The following is a 19,314-nucleotide window of genomic DNA, read 5'->3' as shown; positions in this document are numbered from 1 at the left end:
ACTGAAGGGAGTGCTTCAAGGAAACCCTGAGCCTCACAAAGGAGATTAGAGCCTAATCTAAGTTCAGCCCTGCCTGACCCAATCTGGGACGGAGCAGGCGTGCACATACACACAAACACACACATGGCCACACAGTGAGAGTGAGTGAGACATGACATCACTGGTCTAAAGTAGCACACACAGCACAGCGCAGGCAGGACATTGCCTTCCGTTGTAACGCACACCCAGCTGCACTATTCATGTAGCAACTGCTCTCACACAGAGCTCACAGTGTCAGCAGAAGAGCTGTGCACAGAGAGCTAAAGAGCTGCAGAACACAAGTTGTGCAAACTGCTGGGTGATGGTATCTTTTGCCCTGAGGACGGGTGCATCCTCATTGTTAATAAATGTTTTTTTGGGTGCACTGTCCCTTTAAGAGCAAAGTGAAGAAGGGCCGTCTGTTTCCAGCTATTCATGGCAACAGGCAGAGCAATGACATCAGCGCTCATCATGGGGGGTTGAGAGCAGCAGTGTTAATTTTGGCAGCTATTTTGAATAAAGCACTATTCTTAAGATTAAAATGTCTTTTAGTTTTAGTCACATTTTAGTCACTCTAGCCTAATTCAAGTAAAAAAAACCTAACATTTAAGTACAGTTATAGTCAATCTAAAATGTTTACATTTCAACTCATTTTATCAGTCATAATGTTAAATTATACTAATTGTAAATATGCATATTAATGCTCAATCAATTTTTCTATTACTTGACTTGAATTACTTTTTTTATTAATTCATTTCCAGTTTTAATCTTTGTCTCTTTGCACTACAACCATTCTTTAAATTACATTATTTTTGTTATTACACAGCCCCATTTATACATTTGACCACTGTTGTGGGTCAATCTCTGAGACCCATATTTAAAAACATCTGTTTCTAGGGGTTTTTTTTGGAAATAGACTTGCACATTGCTGGCATCTGGCCAAAAACTTGTAGCTCCATTTTAATGGTTTTTTTTTGTTTGTTTCCCCAGAAACAAGTGTTATTGGTCAGTCTTGGGAAGGCATCTGGCTGCAGACCTCTAGGTATGGTGGGACCTTTTAGGATCATCTATTGCAGACCTCTACAATGGGGCCTCGAGCGTGGGGTGGGAAGTGACGTACTAACCCTTGTTGGGGTTTTCCTTAGTTTTTGGAATGTTATTTTCAATTTCCCACCTTACCCTAACCCTTACCTGTAGGGTTCAGGTGCCTAGCCCTCTTTCGGTTTTCCTTACTTTGTGGTGTTTTGTAGAGGTCTGCAGCCAAATCCCCCCCCAATAAAGGTCTGATGCCTGATCCTTTTACACCCTTTACATCTGTCAGTGGGTTTTAATTTTTAATTTAGCTTTAAAGCAACAAAAGAATAAAAAAGATTGTGACTATGACCATCCAGTGATAAACTGATTGAGAAATACAGCATTTTATATTTCATTCCATGAAAAGTGGCGTTTTTGGAGATATTAGGTTTTGGCCTGACGCCAGTGAAGTAATGTATACCTATATTAGGAAATGGCTTTATATATTTCATATTCTTTATTGTGAATTTTTCAAAGACTTTTGCCTGTATTGTCTGTATTGTACTGTCTATCTACTGACCCTTACTTCTGCTCTTTGCTTTTAGTAATGCTGCTGCTCTAAGTGCCTTGAATTGCCCCCCAGGGGACAAGTATTGTTTTTCTATTGAACTGAGTTGATTCAAAGATCTATTTTAAGTCTCATCTTCCTCATGTAAAAAAGGTAGTGTTCAACATTTTTAGCCACAGTTTAGGTTGTGGAGTGGAGGAATGGATAAATAGACTCAGGTATGATCAGATGAAATAAGGAAGAACTTAAACGAGAGCTGCTGTAGGCTTCTGACTACAAGACTACTACACAATTTCCTCCAGAGCATCTTTCTAGTGTTTCTATGGGCGGTGCTGTGCTGTCACTAATTCATAAAACAGGAGGAGGAAGGGTAGTTCTTTGAAGGGTTTCTTCCTGGTTTCCCAAGCTGCCTCCACACACATACAAAGAAAATAAATAGTGCTGCATATAGCCCCCACCACAGGCGTATATACTGTATCTGTGTGAGGAAGCAGTATGTTCCTGGAGACTCTTAAATCAACAGGAAAGGCCTCACGTCACACTGCAAACATTTCCCTTCATATACTCAGACATTGTTAGAGAGTTGTTAAAAGGACTGAAGACAGGACATTCCACAGTGGAGACAGAGTTTGTGTTTGTGTTTAACCCTAAGGAGAAAGTGTGTGACTACATGAATGAATACGCACTTCTAAAAATATTCTCAGATCTCCTGTGAGTGTCTGGATAAAAAAAATCATGACCACGATTCTGGTAAATGACCTCAATTGGTGTTAAATAAACATGCAAAAGGCAGGAAAACTGGCGGATGGAGTGAGTAAGGGGTTACTGGCATGATGGGAGGCTGAAGTCAGAGATAAGCCAGCGGGACTGCTAGTGCCTGACTACTTTTTAAGGCTATTACATTACAGCGACATTACGTCAACACAATTACAAACACCTTCCATGTAGTCAAAGCTCCAAACAGCCGGCGCTAATGGACGTTAGTCACACAGGAGATAGCATGTTATTGTCACCTCGTCACCTGACCCTGCTCTACTTAAGGTTGCCTTGACAACCGAAGGAAGGGCAGTGATGTTGATGACAGTTGGCCCATCGTGTTTCTCTGAGTGCCGTCAAAGACGGAGTAAAAATGAGCACATGAACATGTCGACACGCACGCACACATCCTGAAGAGACATGGCCTCACATTCTCCCAAAGACAACGATGACACATCCGTTCATTCCAATCTGAGCACACAAGAGATACACATAAAGACAGAGTACACTCACACTGAGGTCACTGAAAATACCCTGTGACACTCACCAGCCCAGCTGTCTATGAAGATGACATCAGAGATTTAACACGGAGGGATGAGTTAACCTTCACACATATTCAGCTCACATGATACATAGATAAACTTCAATGTTCAACTAAAGGGGTTTTTATGATTGGTGCAGGTGTTGTTTCATTTTGAAATGAATAGAAAAACTAAGAAAAACCCTCAGTTGTTTCAGATGATATCACTAACCACAGAAAAACCCTTTTCATTTTCAGCTGACTCGTTCATCTTTTCTCTTTTATGAAGAGTACTACCTCATGTATCTCTATGTACTGGAAAAATCCACTTTGACAGGAAGTGACTAACCCACTTCTGAACACATGCTGGTTAAAAAAAAAGTAGAAAAAGCAAATGTTTGGTTGGAAAGAAAACATACAGAGCCGGGAAAGAGGGCACTGTGTCGCCATCGGCAGCTCTCGCCAGCGGTGACTTCCTTTTTCCGTTTTCCTCTGCCCACTTCACCACTTATGCAACTGCTTTTTTTCCTCTCTTACCCTGTCAGAGCCCAGATACTCTGGCCTCTTTTGGGTTTGCCTGTCCTTCATTCTTGGTTATTTCCTAATAAAATAAATCACATCAGTTTACAGCTGTGGGATACTATCCACAAACATGAAGACTTTGAGCTGTGTTGTGTGAATCAATGCAGAAACCTGAGAGATGAATGGAAGAGGAATCCCGGAGATATTGACTAGCTGAGCAGAGACACACAACACCTGCCTGGCTGTTCTGGTTAATGGGGAGCTCTGCTGTTACATCACTGCTGCTGGTACAATTGACTGCCTCGTCAATACAGACTCACCCCTCCCTCCTTCCACTGTGTGTCTGTGTGTTGCTCTCTTTAACTTGTTAATAAAGAGAGCATACACACGTGCACGCACATACACATGACAGTATGAGCGTTCACATCCATAGCCTGGGGGCATTGATCTGCCTGAATGAGCACCCCTCACCCCTCCATCCTTCAGTCCATCGCCGTCCTCTGTGGTTCATATCGGGGGAGACATGACGCCATCCTCTGTGCCCCTCCAGCTGTCCCCTCCACTATGAGGGGGACATTAGCATCTCAATGTGAGCCCCCCTCCATCCCTCACACCCTCAAACATGACATCATTGCACACATGTCCCACTCAGATCCACAAAAGCTGAGCTGCAGCCTGTGAGAGTGTTCAAGAGTGGGCCACATCTGTCAGAAATGTGTGCAGACTGACAGATCGTTGATGATCTAGAGGGATGAGGTCATCGCTTTTCATGCAGGGCTTGAGGTTGATGACTGTATGATTAACACGTCATCCTGGCTGATGGTGAAACTGTTTATTGTTCCTTTATCTCAGTGGAAAGATAGCAGGATCAAAAGCTGTTTCAGCAGTATGGTGTTGCTGCAATAACGAACTATAAACCCTCCTGTAATTAGCACACTTTCACAAGTCTTTTTCCACAGAGACTTGTTGAAGAGCCTCTAAATAACCTGTGACAGATACACTTCTATTTTCACCCACTGACAACAAAGGTGCAATTTTTACTGCTTGCCCTCTCTAAGCTAGCTGTAATAGATGAAGCTGCAAAACCAGGTTGAAATGAACTGTCTATGCATATTTGACAGTGTGAACAGAGGCAGGTGTTCAGGGGTGCAGAGCTAACTGCTCTGAACCAGCTCTCTGATATGCTTCATACAGTATCTGCATTTGCAAACAAGATTTACTCTCATATTCTCACTTGTGTGTGGATAAAAAAGACATTTGGTGCAAACTGTGCATACGTGAGCTGCCGTAAAGAACAGATATTCTTCCATAGCAGCACAGCTCTGCATTGCCTCATCGCTCTGTGTGAAAGGTGTTATGTTAAACACCTGCAGTGCACACTGTACACATATTGATAACACAATCTCCACAAGACTCCATTCTGCAGAGAGAGGGAGTGAGCAGGAGTGAGAGAAAAGCCAAGAGCAAAGGAGAAGAAAGAGAAACAGAAAGAGCCTTTGTGATAGTTTTACATCTCAATGACCACAGGCTGAGAGAGCATGAGCACTATGTCATACCGCGGGTCACGGCGCTCATTCTTTCCCCCCTGAGCTCTTTTCCTTGCTTCTTTTTCCTCCTCATTGCTTTTCGTCTTCATAATGTCATCCTCCTTAATCCTTCTTCTTTGCTTTCTGTGCCTCTAAATACATTAACTGCACAAACAAAAAGGTGGGGAAACAATCAGCGTTTCTGTTTGGCTGGGGGGCTGGCGGTGAATTTTATAGCCTGTTGTAGCCTTGAATCTCACTATCGATCCGCAACACGTTTTTAAAATTCAATCCACATCTTTCTTTGATTTGCAGCACGCCTGGACTGGAATAATTCAATACCTGAGAGCCCACTGAGCCTCTGTACTCATCTGTAGTGCACAAACCAATAAGGTGCTTTTCCACTCTGTAACTATGAGCAGCAGTGATGCATTTCACAGAAAAATGCCCAGCAACCAGTCGAAGTGTCACACTAAAGCACACTCAGTGCCTTTGCATCTTCAGCATGTAACACAGTGCTGCAACATCTGCACACAAAGGCCTACATGCTCAAAATGCTACACTCCATACATGGATCTTCTCATGTTAACATGCAAACAGAAGCACAAACATACATCACTTCTTCTGCTCTCTGTCCAAGCGGATACACACCTCGCAGCTCTCTCCCCTCCTTCATTCGGCGGACCCTGATCTTCAGCCTCATGTCTGTATCCTGCAGGTCCGGCCAGAAACAGTCCTCCACGGGGGCAATCACCACATCCAGAGGCATCCCCCAGAACACACTCTGCCTCACACACTCACTCAGTCACTGATGAAAATGCTCTGATGCTCCGTTTTTCAGGGATGGAGCCAGTCCCTAATGTTTTATGTCCAAACAAACAGGTTATAAAAATACACTAAGACTATCCCAAGTAGACAAAAACTCCTGCTGCTGCTGCTTGAGTCAGCTGTTCCAGTGTTCAGGTGGTGTTCCTCAGGGAGCAGACCCAGACCCACATAAAAAGTAGTCCAGAGTATCTGTGATCAGGCTCCTGAAGTCCGCCTTAGTCCCATGCAATGACCACAGAAAATCCTAGAATGCTCCTTCAGTGATTCTGTGGTTTACTGAAGAGTTGTTGCTCTCACAAAGAGAGAAAGACAAACCTTGAGTCGTCTGTATGTATAGTCCAGCTGTAATCCGCCTGCAGCTGGTCTACAGAGCGTCTGTGTGTTTCTCTGAGCGCTCTCTCTGTCTCTGTGAGTCCACAGCCAGAAGAGCAGCCCACTATTGTTGTGCCGCTCTGCTTTCCCCGTCTCTCATTCGCTCAGTCACTGGCTTACACTCCTCCCTCTCCCTCCCTCCTCCCTTCTCTCTTTCTCTCTATTGCTCTGCAAAGAGGATGACGGAGCTGCACTCTCTCCTCGAGCTCTGGGGGTGAATGAGCTCACTTGCCGTGAGCTCAGACCCTACCCTCCCTCTCCTCCTTCCCTCCCTCCTCCGCTACCTCCCTTGCTCCCTCCCTCCCTCTCTTGTGGAGCCAGAGCTCCGTCATAGCTAATGTCTAAGGCATGTAACCACATTCCTTACTCACCCAGCAAATATGCGGCCACCTCAGGGGCCTAGCTGTACAGCAGGCCTCTCTCAGGGAAGGATGGAGGCGAAGACGCAGCTATCAGGCTGTTAGCAGAAACATACACGCTGCTACAGCACTGAATAGACTCTGTGTTGCTGATTACAGGGAAATGCTTGGCTATAAGAGGAGGCTTGTATGGTTCTGCATGACACTGAGGATGTGAGAGATGATGTGTGCATGCTTCCTTATGGCTGTTGTGTATGTCAGTTTTAAATCTGTGAGAAAGAGAAGCAGAATGATTAAAAAAAAAGATTCTGTATTAGATATGTGTTTGATAGAGGGATCTTAAGATTCTTCATCAGGTTGATCATCTTAAAAGTACTGCAGTCTGCATAGCAAAAGGAGGGATTAGATGTCAGTGTGTTGAAAGCTGATTTGTCTCTGATGGGGAGGTTGTGACTTCACTATGTTTTCTGCACTGGGTTCTCCTAGGAGAGGAGAAGGAAATAGGCATAAAACAAAAGCAGACAAAATAGGAAGAGAAGATTGGAGGTGATGAGAAGACCAAACAAGCTTGTGGTCGGCAGCCATCATCCTTTTGACAGGCCGCAGACTCCTGGTACTTTACTATGGAATGACAAACATGTAGGCCACAAGTCCAGCTATGGAAACAAAGCGGCACAGGACTGGATAGAACTGCTGGAGGAGACTGAAATGCAGCTCAAAGTAGAGCCTAAAAAATGTTGCATATTAACCTTTTTTGCTGCTGTCAGTGAACATCTTGTTAAGAATAAATAGCACAAGCTCCTAAAAACAGCTCTTCCTGTCAGTAAGCCAATCAAACGTCCTGTCTGACTGGCTGTTCATTCTCAGGTTGAGATGTCGTGGTACGATGATCACATTCAAAGCGGGTCAATTGGGCCTCTAATGCATTAAGTCATCGCCCAGTTAAAAAAAAAGGGCAAATAAGCTTATACAAGATGTCTAGAGGGGGGCCAGCTGCATGCTGACTGACTGACCTCATCTCATCACTGCAGACCCCTCAATGATCACACATGGGCGAGAACAGCCTTACATCACTCTCTGTGCAACCACGGGTCACTGAGAGAGACAGCGGGACAGGATATAGGTCATTTGGCAATGATGAGCTTTGTGAAAGTGCAGACTGACGTTCGGTTATTGGGTGGATGATGAACCTAGCAGAATCACACGCACACCTTTTTCCTCTATCTGCAGCTGGTTGGAGCAGGTGTGGCACTCCACAGTGGTCATGTTGGGTCACTACAATCCAAACACACCTCTGAATACACACCTCTGTTAGCTTTTCTGTCTGTGTGGCTCAAAGCCATAAAACAAGCTTTTCAAACAACTTCCCAACACCTGCAGCAGCTGAAGCTAGCAACAACAAGACAAAGTATCCGCTGATGTTTTAATGGTCAGCAAACACTCTGCCCTCCTTCTCCTCACCCCCTCACCCCTCCTCAGCAGGGTAACAAGGCTCAGAATAGCAGGTGTGTTAATTAGAGGATCATAGCCAAGACGCTATAAATGACAGCCAGGCCATTTTTATTGACGGCACATGTGTGCTCCGCTGCGACAGAAATAGGTAGGACGGTCACTCCGGGCACCCCCCTCCTCCTCTGACATCTCTTAGATTTACAGCATGCTTTTATGGTGGAGGGCTTGTAGCCAGGACAACGCTCAGTGTACACACATAAAGAGAAGCCAAAACAGAAAGAGAGAAGTGGAGATGAGAGGATAAGATAGCCGTGTAAGATAGAAGGAGACAAGTGTGAAGGCCAAAGAGAGCTTAGAGACCTGAACAACAAGCTGCAGCCTCTCCACATGGGAACAACAAGGTGTGATGTGAACAGAGCAAACATGGTACATGAATGCATTTAAGATTTTATAAGTACCTGGTCCATCTAGTTTTGTGTGTGCAGATACATCATGTACTTCAGTGACTGCATAGTAAACTAATAGGTGTGACCTGGAAGTCTTCTTCACTTTCACACTAAGTCTGCATACCTTCAATCAAACGCAGATGATTTTTATCTTATTCAAAGAAAGAAATGGACAAATAAATGTAATCATGATTACACAATCATGAAAAACTAAAAGGTTATAAGAGTTTTAATGATTATTGTGCCATGTACTATAATGTGCTCCTTAAGTCCACAGGTTTGTGGTGTGCGGTATTTTCCCCTCCTTTACAACACAGCAAAGTTATTATAGATCACTAAAACTAAAGAAATAACTAAAACATAAAAACTACCATAGAAACTAGGCTTTCCAAAAAAAAAAACAAAACTAACTCAAACTATTTTGTTTGCTCAAAAACAAACTAAACTAAACTAAAATAAAATTAGAGACAAAATGTCCCTAGTTTCAGGGTTTGGGTCTTGATCTGTATTCAAACATCAAACTATATGATGCTTGTATTTTTATGGCTCTTTGGGGATCTCGCCCCTGACGAGTATGACTGAAAAAACTAGAACTAACACTTAAACTAATAAAAACTGAGCTGAAATCGAAAACAAAAACATAGAAAACAAAAATAAAAAAAAAATACTGAAAAATCCCAAACTATTATAACCTTGCAGCTTGGAAAAAAATACCAACGAGAGCTAGTACATACTCAAATCTATTTTTTCTCTATAAAATACTGCTTACTTGTAACTTTTGGCACATTTTTTTGTTCTTATAAAATCTATTTTTAATTAAATTATACATTTAAATCTAATTTGTTTTCTGCAAAGGGTTTTGGTTTTTCCATTTTTTTAAACTTTTGGTTATAAAATAATTTTTAATTTCAGATTTACATTCTGTTTCTTTCAATTTGGTGAGATTTTGACTTCTGGGTAGAAATTTATGTAAATGTTGGTTTTTTTTGGGGGGGGGGGCTGTAAATGTATCATGTGTCTGTAAGGTGGGATTAATAAAACATCCATCCATCCATCCATCCATCCATCCATCCCTTCCACCTAAACAGGTCTTTCTTTAATCCATAATGACCTCAGTCTTGCCAAACCACACTTTGAAGCACAAAGTGCTATGTTTAATCTCAATATCAGTGAAAACAGGAACATTTTAAACCTTTTTAAATTAACTTTTATTGAATTCATGAATTTTTCGCTAACTTTAAATACCCATTCAGATTCATTTTGTTTGTTTAACTTCTTGATTCCTACAGCTCCTGAAAAAAACCTGAAACCCCTGCAATAATTATTTTTTTCCTGGTTCTACTATTTGAAGATGTGTGTTTGAATAAATTGAACATTTTTTTAATCGTATACAACAGTGCTTCCCCAAGTGTGGGCCGGGGCCCTCTAGGTGGGCGGTGAAAGGTCATTTCAAAAACTAAAAACTAAAAATCAAAGAAATAAAAAAATTATATATAAATCACATTTTAAATTATCTTAAAATACTTGATTAAATATTATTATTTTAAGATTCAGAAGTAACAAAGCACACTTTTAGTTTTTTCTAATGTATACAACAGATGTTACGGTTTAACTGGTACTGGATTGACAGGTGACATTCTTCTATGCTGCTTGCTTCCCAGTTTTAAGAATTTCACAGTGTTTTGTGACACAGTAGGCTACTTGGGAGGAGTTTGCCACAAAGTACAGTTATAGAGATGAATATTAGAAAAGCAAATTTAAGTGACTCTGCAGATGCTTGATCAAAATAAATGACAGTGGCTCATTAATTGTACTTTTGATCCTACAAACACTTTGCAAGTTATGTTAATGTATCTAAAAGCATTCAAATTCCCAGTTTAAGAAACACAAATATGATAAATAAAAGTTTATATTTCAGCCTCATTTTGTAGTTTTATTAGCGCGTTTTTTGGTGGGCCTCAGAAGATTTTTAGGTCTCAAATTAGGCTGCATAATCCTGTAGTTTGGGAAAGGTTTGTACAAAACATTTCTCCTACTTTTCAAATAAATATAATCAGATATTTTCTGCTGCAATGACAACAAGAAATCAGAAATCAGAAATCTCTATTGGTGGATGTTTTTAAGGTGAGAGCACTCAAGTTTTTCCTTAAATCTGCATCTCTCCATGCATGGTAGGCGTTTAAGTCCAGTGACTGTTAAATAAACTAAATATACAAAATCAAATCAATGAGGAGTGAGGATGCAAACAATTGTACTTGAAATGAAAAAACAGAGTATAATAGTATTATATTAGTCTGACTACCTAACCCTCATTTCATGTAAGGAAGGGCAGATTTGGTGATTCTTAGGGGGTATAATGTCACTCATCAGCAGCAAAGTGAGAAAATAGCAGAGCATGCTGAGATGCATTAAAGCTGTAATTAGAAATCAGGCTGTATACATCAAACAAACATTAAATTAACAAGGACTGATAATAAAGAGAGAGGTGTTTTGAAGCATTTTTCTAGTCTGAACAACACAGCATCTTTTAGTCTTAAAAACTTATATGAAAGCAGGCTGGTCGGGACAAATTTTGTGTCGAATAAAACAAAAATGGTTCTTTAATTCAAACACAAACAGAGTCAAATAAGTACAAATGAACGTATTCATAAATATCATCAAAATAAAGTGTATACTTTTAATCTAATCCATACTGCTTTGTATTGTATTGACCAATCAACAATAACTATCTTTATGAGTATTTTTCATTAGACTATTCCCTATGATACTGTACCTAACTATAAATAATAACATCATGATGTAAGTGAAATATTTATCATTGAATATGTTTTGTCAGCGCCTGTCCTCCTTCTCCCCGCGTTGAGACAGGCAGCGACAGGAGTGTCATCCTACACCACAGATCATCTGTCAGGATATCATGGAAAAAAAGAGACGTCATTTTCCAGATAGGGCGAGTTACGGTGATAAAGACAGTGAGTTAATGTATGTCTGACTCCATCTTTGTGTGTATCTGACCAAGTGAGGAGGAAGAACAGATGAAGGTGAGAGGATATTGCTGCAGGGGTGAGGGACGGGGTGGACAGTTATTGGCTCTGATATCTGTAAACACAAGCATATGCGCCTGTGCACAAGTGTGTATGTGTGTTGATGGTGCTGGTTGTCAGGGGATCAGTAACAAGACTGCTCTTGCAGTGATGTAATGCCTACAGGAGAACACAGCTGCCATGCCTGGGGGGTGAGGTAGTCACCAAGGGAGGAGAGATGGGAGAATGGATAGAGTGATCGAGAGTGGGGGAGGTGGGGGCGAAGGGTAAGGTAGCTTGGGGTGTTGGAAGTAATTGGGGAGGGGGATGTTTAAACCCAGAGGGAGATGAGAAGATGGTAGCTGAAATGATGCGGTCATACAGCTAAAGAACATTAGTAGTGCAGTAGGTCAGAGTGTGTTTGATATGTGTGTGCAAGTGGTAAAGGTGCTGAATCAAACCTCCAACCTCCTCAAAACTGACCACAGTAAGTTTGACCAAATTAGCACGAGCACTTCTTCAAGACTGAGATAACACACTGTTTCCAGAAAGATAACAGAGAGAGGGAAAGGGTGTAAAAGTAAATATTGTTATTAAATAAGTAATAGGTCAGTACGCATTAATTTTGATGAATTCAGGTCCATAATAAGTGCATTCAATTTCTTAAATCGCAGTAATTGCATGCTTTGTTGTCCCTCTCCTGCAGCCACATTGAAGGGAAATAAATACACCACTGCTCCTTAAGGTGCCACTTCAGTTTAAAACATTCCCCGACAGCTCAGTGGACAAGTCAAGTCATCTGCACCTTGTGCTATCAAACTTTCACCTTTTTAAAGCTCCCTTATTTCCTCTTAAACCATAATAAGTATCCTTTACAGTAGTTAAAACAATGCAAAATCTTCATCTACCCAAAGTTTCTTTTCCTCCGAAATAAAAGCAGATCTGTATACAAACACTAAGCTCTTTACTCCCATTGTAAGACAGCACAAAAATCCAAAATGAAACAAAGAGTTTGAATGCAAAGGAGTAGAATTTCCATATGCATCATAAAAGGGATTAATTTGGATTTCAGAAATTCTGAGATTAATTGCAATAAAAAAACATATCATTAGACAGTCCCAATATTCAAATAGTGTTTCTTTAAAAATTAGGGCTCTCACATGCAAAAAATTACTGTAAAAAGTATTAAGAACAATTTTTTCATAATATTTATCATCTAAATATTTATGTTTTATTTAAGGAAGTGTTAAGAAATCACTACAGGTGGAATATTATTTTATGATACCACTCATATTTTTTCAAAATTCTGCACTTCTCCATGAATTTTTAATCACTATTCATCTCTGAATTTCTCTACCTAATCACAATAAATCTCCCCTTTTTGAAAACCACTCTTTGCATTCCAACTATTATCATTAACTATTACTATTAGTTTTCATTTTGTACATTTGTACTGTCTGACAGAAGTCCACACCGCAGCAGCAAACTTTGAAAAATCTTGTGACAACAGCACGGTCAGGTATGATGTGAGTGGACAGAGAAACCAAACAGTTCTTCTTCTCCTGGCAGGACAAAACAATGCTTACCAAAGAGCAGCTATTTAAAGTCATTGACTCAAACCGCTGCATTATCGGCTCTAGATGAGTCCTCAGATGGGCTGCTCAGTTGTGGTGGAAAAGCAATCCCTGCCGCACCGGGCTGCCATGCCGAGTCAAACCAAGTAGAGCAGAGTCGCTAAATACAATGGGAAGGCCTCTTTAGTCTTTACTTTTAGTCAAGGCATTTACTTTCTTTGACGTAACTAAATCAGCCCAATTGTAAAATTAATATTCATGTAAAACACTTAATGATTACTGACATGCCTTTTATGCAGTGGATAAATTTAGTCTTGATTTAGTCTGTGACAAAAACTTAACTTCAGATCATCAAAGATCTATTTCAGCTAGTCTTAGTCTAGTCTTCCTAATGGAAAAAAAATAGTGGACTTACATTTTTACTCATAGTTTTAGATGAGCACTGCTGAGGTTGGGTCTAAGATTATGACATGAACTAACCACAGAATGAGGAACTTGTTTCAGTCTGAAAAGGAAATAAGGAAACAGTAAAAAGATGAATGCCTGATAACACAAGGTGTAGATGAGTTATGACTTTTCCACTGAGCTGTCTATGAGCTTTTAAATCATAATCAATCAATCACTGTTTGTATAGTTAATATTCATTATCGAAGTTATCTCAATACAGTCCACAGTTCACATACAGACAGTTCTGATGTATTATTAGAAAAGCTCAATGCTTTTAGAGTGACATGAGACATTAAGGAGCAGTGGTGGGCTTATTTTACGTCACTGTGACTGCAGCAAGATGATGCAATGGCTTAGCTATGATGTGCTGAAAGGGACAATAAAGCATACAATCACAACTCAAAAACTGTATGCATTTGTGATGGACCTTAATAAATTGGCATTAATGTTGCAGCCTTAGTATAAATATATATTTTGTTGCACCAAGACACTGCTTTTCTTGTGTGTACTCATGTATGAGGTAGTCTCATCTCTATCAGCTTGGATGTGTGTGTACATTTGTGTGTGGACGGGGGTGAGGAGGAGGGTGGGGGGTTCTTACATCAGTTATGCTACAGACCCCCTGCCCACCAAACAACTTAACCCCCTGGAGAAGCTCGCCACTCTGGGCTACTGCACCAGTAAATCCATCTCACTGGCTAGAAATTAGTTACACACAAACACATAAATGCAGGCAACACACACCAAACAGAAAAGGGTGTAAGCTATCAAACACACCAAGGGGGGCTTTCAGGACCAGACGGGCCCTCATAAACCAGATGAACTACTTAAAAATCCCAGTAGGAGATGCTCAGCGGTGTGTGGTGTGTTGAGGAAAGGGCGGGCTGTAAAGCCTTGATATGAATTGTGGCATGTGCTTCAGTATGTCTGCATGCATAAAAAGCCTGTGTGTAAAAATGTGAGCTTATGAAATAAATGTTAATTTCAGCCGATAGACGGCTCACAGCTGGTTTGTCAGGTTATATAAAGATGAATAATGCATCTGTGCATGTGTGATGATGAAGGCTAAGGAAGTGCACACCTCAGTCTTTAGGAATGAAAAGATCAAGGAATGCTGTCTGTGATTTCCCCAGAGGTGAGTTTGTCTGCATGGGTTCATTTGAGCATTACGGATGGTTATTTCATTCTAAATGCTAATGTGCTGAGCAGGGATGCAGGGTTTCCTTACATCCCCTGAAGGCAATAACACAAAAACACACAGCACACATCTTTCTCTCTCTAATGTAGAGCAGTCTGACACAAACAAACACAAATACAGACGCAGTAATAACTGCGGTGCTCAGACAGACAGAAGCTGGCAGCCGATAAGTTTGTTTTTAATTAGCTAGTACTGCCACTACATGCAGATTGACAGGCAGGCTTCAGATCAGTTCAGAGTTAATTAGCTCCTATCAGCACAGCAGGCAGGCTGACACACTCGCTGTCTTGACACCAATGCTGGAAGCCAAGCCATCTGGTCCTTCACGTACACAGACCTCTTCTTTGTGTCTACATGCATCTTGTCTACCTGTCTGACAATTAGCTCAGACAGTCTCAGAGTGAAACAGAGGGTCTGTCTTTTTATGATCATTTCCTCTGATATACGCTCACATAAAACTCCTGTTATCTCATCAGTACATGCTGTATGACTCAAGGCACAATGAAAGGCATGGCACATAAAAACTATGCCATGAGGCACATCAAATTAGTATTGTAAAATCCTTCTTCTTTAAATCAAAATGATCCTTTAACTGATGTTTCAGAAATCTAACAGTTCTTCAGACAAGCAATTTATACACAGTGCTGTGGAAAAGTATTTCCCCCTTCCTGATTTCTGTTTCTTGTTTCATTTATTTAGGGAAAAACCATCCAAACCTATCTGGCCAAATGTGAAGAAGAAATTGCCCCCTAAACCTAATAACTGGTTGTGCCACCCTTGGCAGCAAAATCTGCAAGCAAGCATTTTTGATAACTAACAATGAGTCTTTCACTTTGCTGTGGAGAAATTTTCCCCCCATGTTCTTTGCAGAACTGTTTTTAGTCAGCCACACTGGAGGGTTTTCAAGCAAGTCCAGACGTTGACTAGGCTTCTCCAAGATCTTCTTTAAGAGGTGAACTTACAGGCGTGTTTTGATGTCTTTAAAAAAATGTTGCCTTTATTTGGATAGGACGGCTGAAGAGAGACAGGAAGTAGAAAGAGAGAGAGGGAGAAGACATGCGAATAGAGTACTATAGCCTGTGTATATGGGTACCTGCTCTACCGAGTTAAACTGGCGCCCTTGCTGGTGTGTTTTGGAACATTGAATAACCCAAGTGCATTTGAGCTTGAGGTCACAAACTGATGGCTGGACATTCTCCTTCAGGATTTTCTGGTAGAGAGCAGAATTCATGATTCCATCAGTGACAAGTTGTCCAGGTCCTGAAGCGGCAAAGCAGCCCTAGACCGGCGGTTCTCAACATGGGGGTTGGGACCCCTTGGGGGTTGTGAGACACCGAGACGGGGTCCCTGCCTTCCACAAAAAAACAAAAAACAAAAAACAAAAAACAAAAAATAAAGAATATTTCAAAATTATTTCAAACTGTATATTTTACCCATTTTGATAAAAAATATATGCATAAAATTATATTCAATTTAAGATAAAAATGGTCATTTGGTGAGATTTATGCTGAAATCAAAGTAATGTGTAAAAAATCCTTAAAATGTAAGTCTGCATATGGCTATTCTTAAATTTACACAGCTGTGTTTGACAATTCTTCAACCACCTTCAGATACAGTGGGGCTCCCGAGTCTATGGCACCTTTATTTTGGGGGTCACAGGTTTGAAAGTTTGAGAGCCACTGCCCTAGACTATCAGACTACCGCCACCATGTTTGACTGTTGGCATGAAATGCTGTTAGTTCTGAGCCAGATGTACGCACACCTTCCAGTAAGTTTTGTCTCATCCGTCCACAAAATATTTTCCCAGAAGTCTCAGGATTCATCAAGAAATATTTTGGCAAATACAATAGGAGCCTTTAATCAGCGGTGATTTTGGCTTTGGAACTCTTCCATGGATGCCATTTGAACCCAGTCTCTTGTTTATTGTTGAATCATGAACACTGACCTCAACTGAGTCAAGTGTTACCTGCAGGTCTTGAAATGTTCTGGGTTCTTTTGTGATCTCCTGGATGAGCTGTTGAGGTAGACCTGACACACCAGGGAGGGTTCACCACTGTCTCAGGTTTTCTCTATTTGTGGATTATGGCCCTCACCATGATTCGCTAGAGTCCCAAAGCCTTAGAAAAGGTGCTGTAACCTTTTCCAATCTGATAGATGTCAGTGACTTTGTTTCTCAATCATTCTTGAGTTTTTTTAGATTGTGGCAAATCTGTTTCTTTTAAGCTCTTTTAGCCTACTTCACTTTGTCAGACAGGTTCTATTTTAGTGATTTTCCTGACTCAAAGAAATGTGCTTAATCGCAGTTAATTCATGATTTAATAAGGGGGAACAATTACCTTTTCTTACATAAAACCAGGAAGTTTTGGATGTTTTTTCCCTTATTGACTGAAATTATCATTTAAAAACTTCATCTTGTGTTTACTCTGCTTATCCTTGTCTAATATTGAAATTTGTTTGATGATCTAAAACATTGAAGTGTGACAAATATGCTTAAAGAAATAATGAAAGGGGTAAATACTTTCTCACAACACTGTTAAGCCTAGACATACTGCACATTTAATCAAATACAAGTGAGCACATTACTGAGCTGTTAATCACTCAGCAGTACCCTCTTACACACAGACATGCAGCAAAATTAAGGCGTTACACCCTGGAGACTGAGTTTGGGCGTACAGGACGTAGTGACAACAGCGGCAATCACAACAGCGGTGGTAAGGGTTGGTTTTCCTGCCATTACAGGCCCTGGAGACAGTGTGTATATATATGTGTGAATGTGTAACATCCACAGCGCTGCAGTGACATCACTCCACCAGCTTCAGAAGAACAATAGAGAAAGAATGACGCAATGCCAAGAGAGGAACTGGGCAAGCTGTTTCAACTTGCACCCTGCCAACGCCTCAGTGATGCCTCTGAATTAGCTTTAAAGCTAATGCGTTTAGATTTTCCCCCTTAAACCCTGAAGATAAATACTTGTATACATGCAGGCTGAGTTCTTTAGGCGTCTCCCTCTTTAACCCTGGGGAGCCCTGATGTCACTTTATCAGAAACAGGAAATAGTTACACAACAGAAAGGGAAGTAGCCTCTCCGTGGGCTGCCTTCTTCTTTGTTTGTGTTTATGTGTGAGCAGAGGGGAGTTATCAGCAGGACCGGGAATGATCACAAACTGCTGCATTCCTCGATCGTGGGCCTCGGGCCTGCCTGGAACTCCAAAATTAGCCTGTTGCCATGGCGACTGGAAAATCTCCCGCCTCTATCAGGAAGCAGCAGCAACTCCAGAGGTTCAGCGCAAAAGTTTGTGTGTGGTCAGCATGTATTTACAGTAATAAGCCCTCTGGTACACGTCTGTGTACATACCAGGAAAAGTGTCAAACCGCTGAGAAGTTAAACTCTCTGCTCTGCTACAAACAACCAGTCTGCTCCTTTTCCTAGGAGTCTGGAAAAGGAAAATCTTTTTTTTATATTTGGAAATAATTAGCAAACTGCACATTAAAATAGGTTTTCTAACACTAACACACTTCGTAAATCTGCCAAGAAACAGAATCTTATCCAAATGCCAGAGGTGTAATCTAAGTCTGTTTAAAATAGCTGAAAAAAACATGGCAACCAATTAGGTAAACAAGGAAGCAGTGCTGCAGCATACCAGAGATAAAGTGCATCAAAGACAGTCAGTGATAAACAGGAATCCACTATTGTTCCAGGGAATGACGTTATGACAGGAACGGCAGTGGGCAGTCCGAGCATGAATGGAATCTGGTGGATGCAGGCCAGCTAGGGGTTGGATAAACTAGCATCATTTTTAGCCACTCTTTTGCCCTTTTTCTTCAGCCTTTGGAAATTTCCATTCCACATGTGTGTCAATCATCAAGAGTAAAGAGCTGCAGCGGTAAACTGATGGCGCAGCAACCAAACTTTGGCGAACTTGGCCTGAATTCATGGTGAGGTTGGAGTTATGAGGTGCTGATGGGGGCGTAGCATGGAGAAAACTGGCCTGGGTTAGTGTGCTGTTCAGCTTTAGCTCCTGTTGACCTGATGTGTTGACACTGCCTAGGTAACAGTTTAAACAAACTATTTTTATTCCATGCTGGATGAATGTATGACATGGCAGGATCGGATGTTCAAAAGGCTTCTAGATAGACTTGAAATGCAGCAGGAGCCAAATGGTATGCAGTGTGAATGGACTGTATACACACAGCAGCTTAAACATCCATGGTACAAGTATTTAGGGCACTGTGGTACAAACACTGTCCCACAGGGTTTCTGCAGAAGTTTCACATACTCCTAAACAGACAAAGAGCATTTTGTAGGAAAAACAACAGAGAGTTTGCTATGCATGCACATTTTTTCTGTAAGGTAATTTTAGAGTCAATTGCACATCAATGTTTGCATGTGTCTTTGTTTGTATGCAGGAACTATCAGGCTAATTACTGCTTCTAAGTCTTATAAAGTGATAAATCTCTTCCAAAAGTCCAAAGTTTCTTCTTTCTTTCTTTTCTTTTGTATAAATGATCATTTAAGCTATGGTGTGGTCAAGTGATAACCTGTATTTTGAAGTTTAAGGACATAATGCTCATGTTTCAATTTCGTTAATTTGACAGGGGCATGAACAACGCAACTGCTGAATCAGAATTAGCTATTAAGCTAATTCAATTCTGTGGCCCCGAGCCGAAACATTTGAAACACCACATTAAAT

At 41.0% G+C, this 19,314-nt stretch overlaps 1 protein-coding gene across 3 annotated transcripts in view; it reads right to left on the bottom strand.

The window, feature by feature from the left end:
- Positions 1 to 19,314, bottom strand: part of dusp8a (dual specificity phosphatase 8a) — a 68,118-nt gene that overhangs the window by 6,069 nt on the left and 42,735 nt on the right. The window contains exon 1 of one of the 3 annotated variants that reach the window (XM_041795228.1): positions 5,576 to 6,297. The exons of the other annotated variants lie outside the window; for them this stretch is intronic. Coding sequence (XP_041651162.1) covers positions 5,576 to 5,693 — 118 coding nt within the window. The 5' untranslated portion in view covers positions 5,694 to 6,297. Of the gene's footprint in view, positions 1 to 5,575; positions 6,298 to 19,314 lie in introns of those variants that run through there. 3 annotated transcript variants of the gene reach the window in all.

This window comes from Cheilinus undulatus, linkage group 9 (genome assembly GCF_018320785.1).
Source record: "Cheilinus undulatus linkage group 9, ASM1832078v1, whole genome shotgun sequence".
NCBI lineage: Eukaryota > Metazoa > Chordata > Actinopteri > Labriformes > Labridae > Cheilinus > Cheilinus undulatus.
This window is presented reverse-complemented; position numbering and strand designations above follow the sequence as displayed.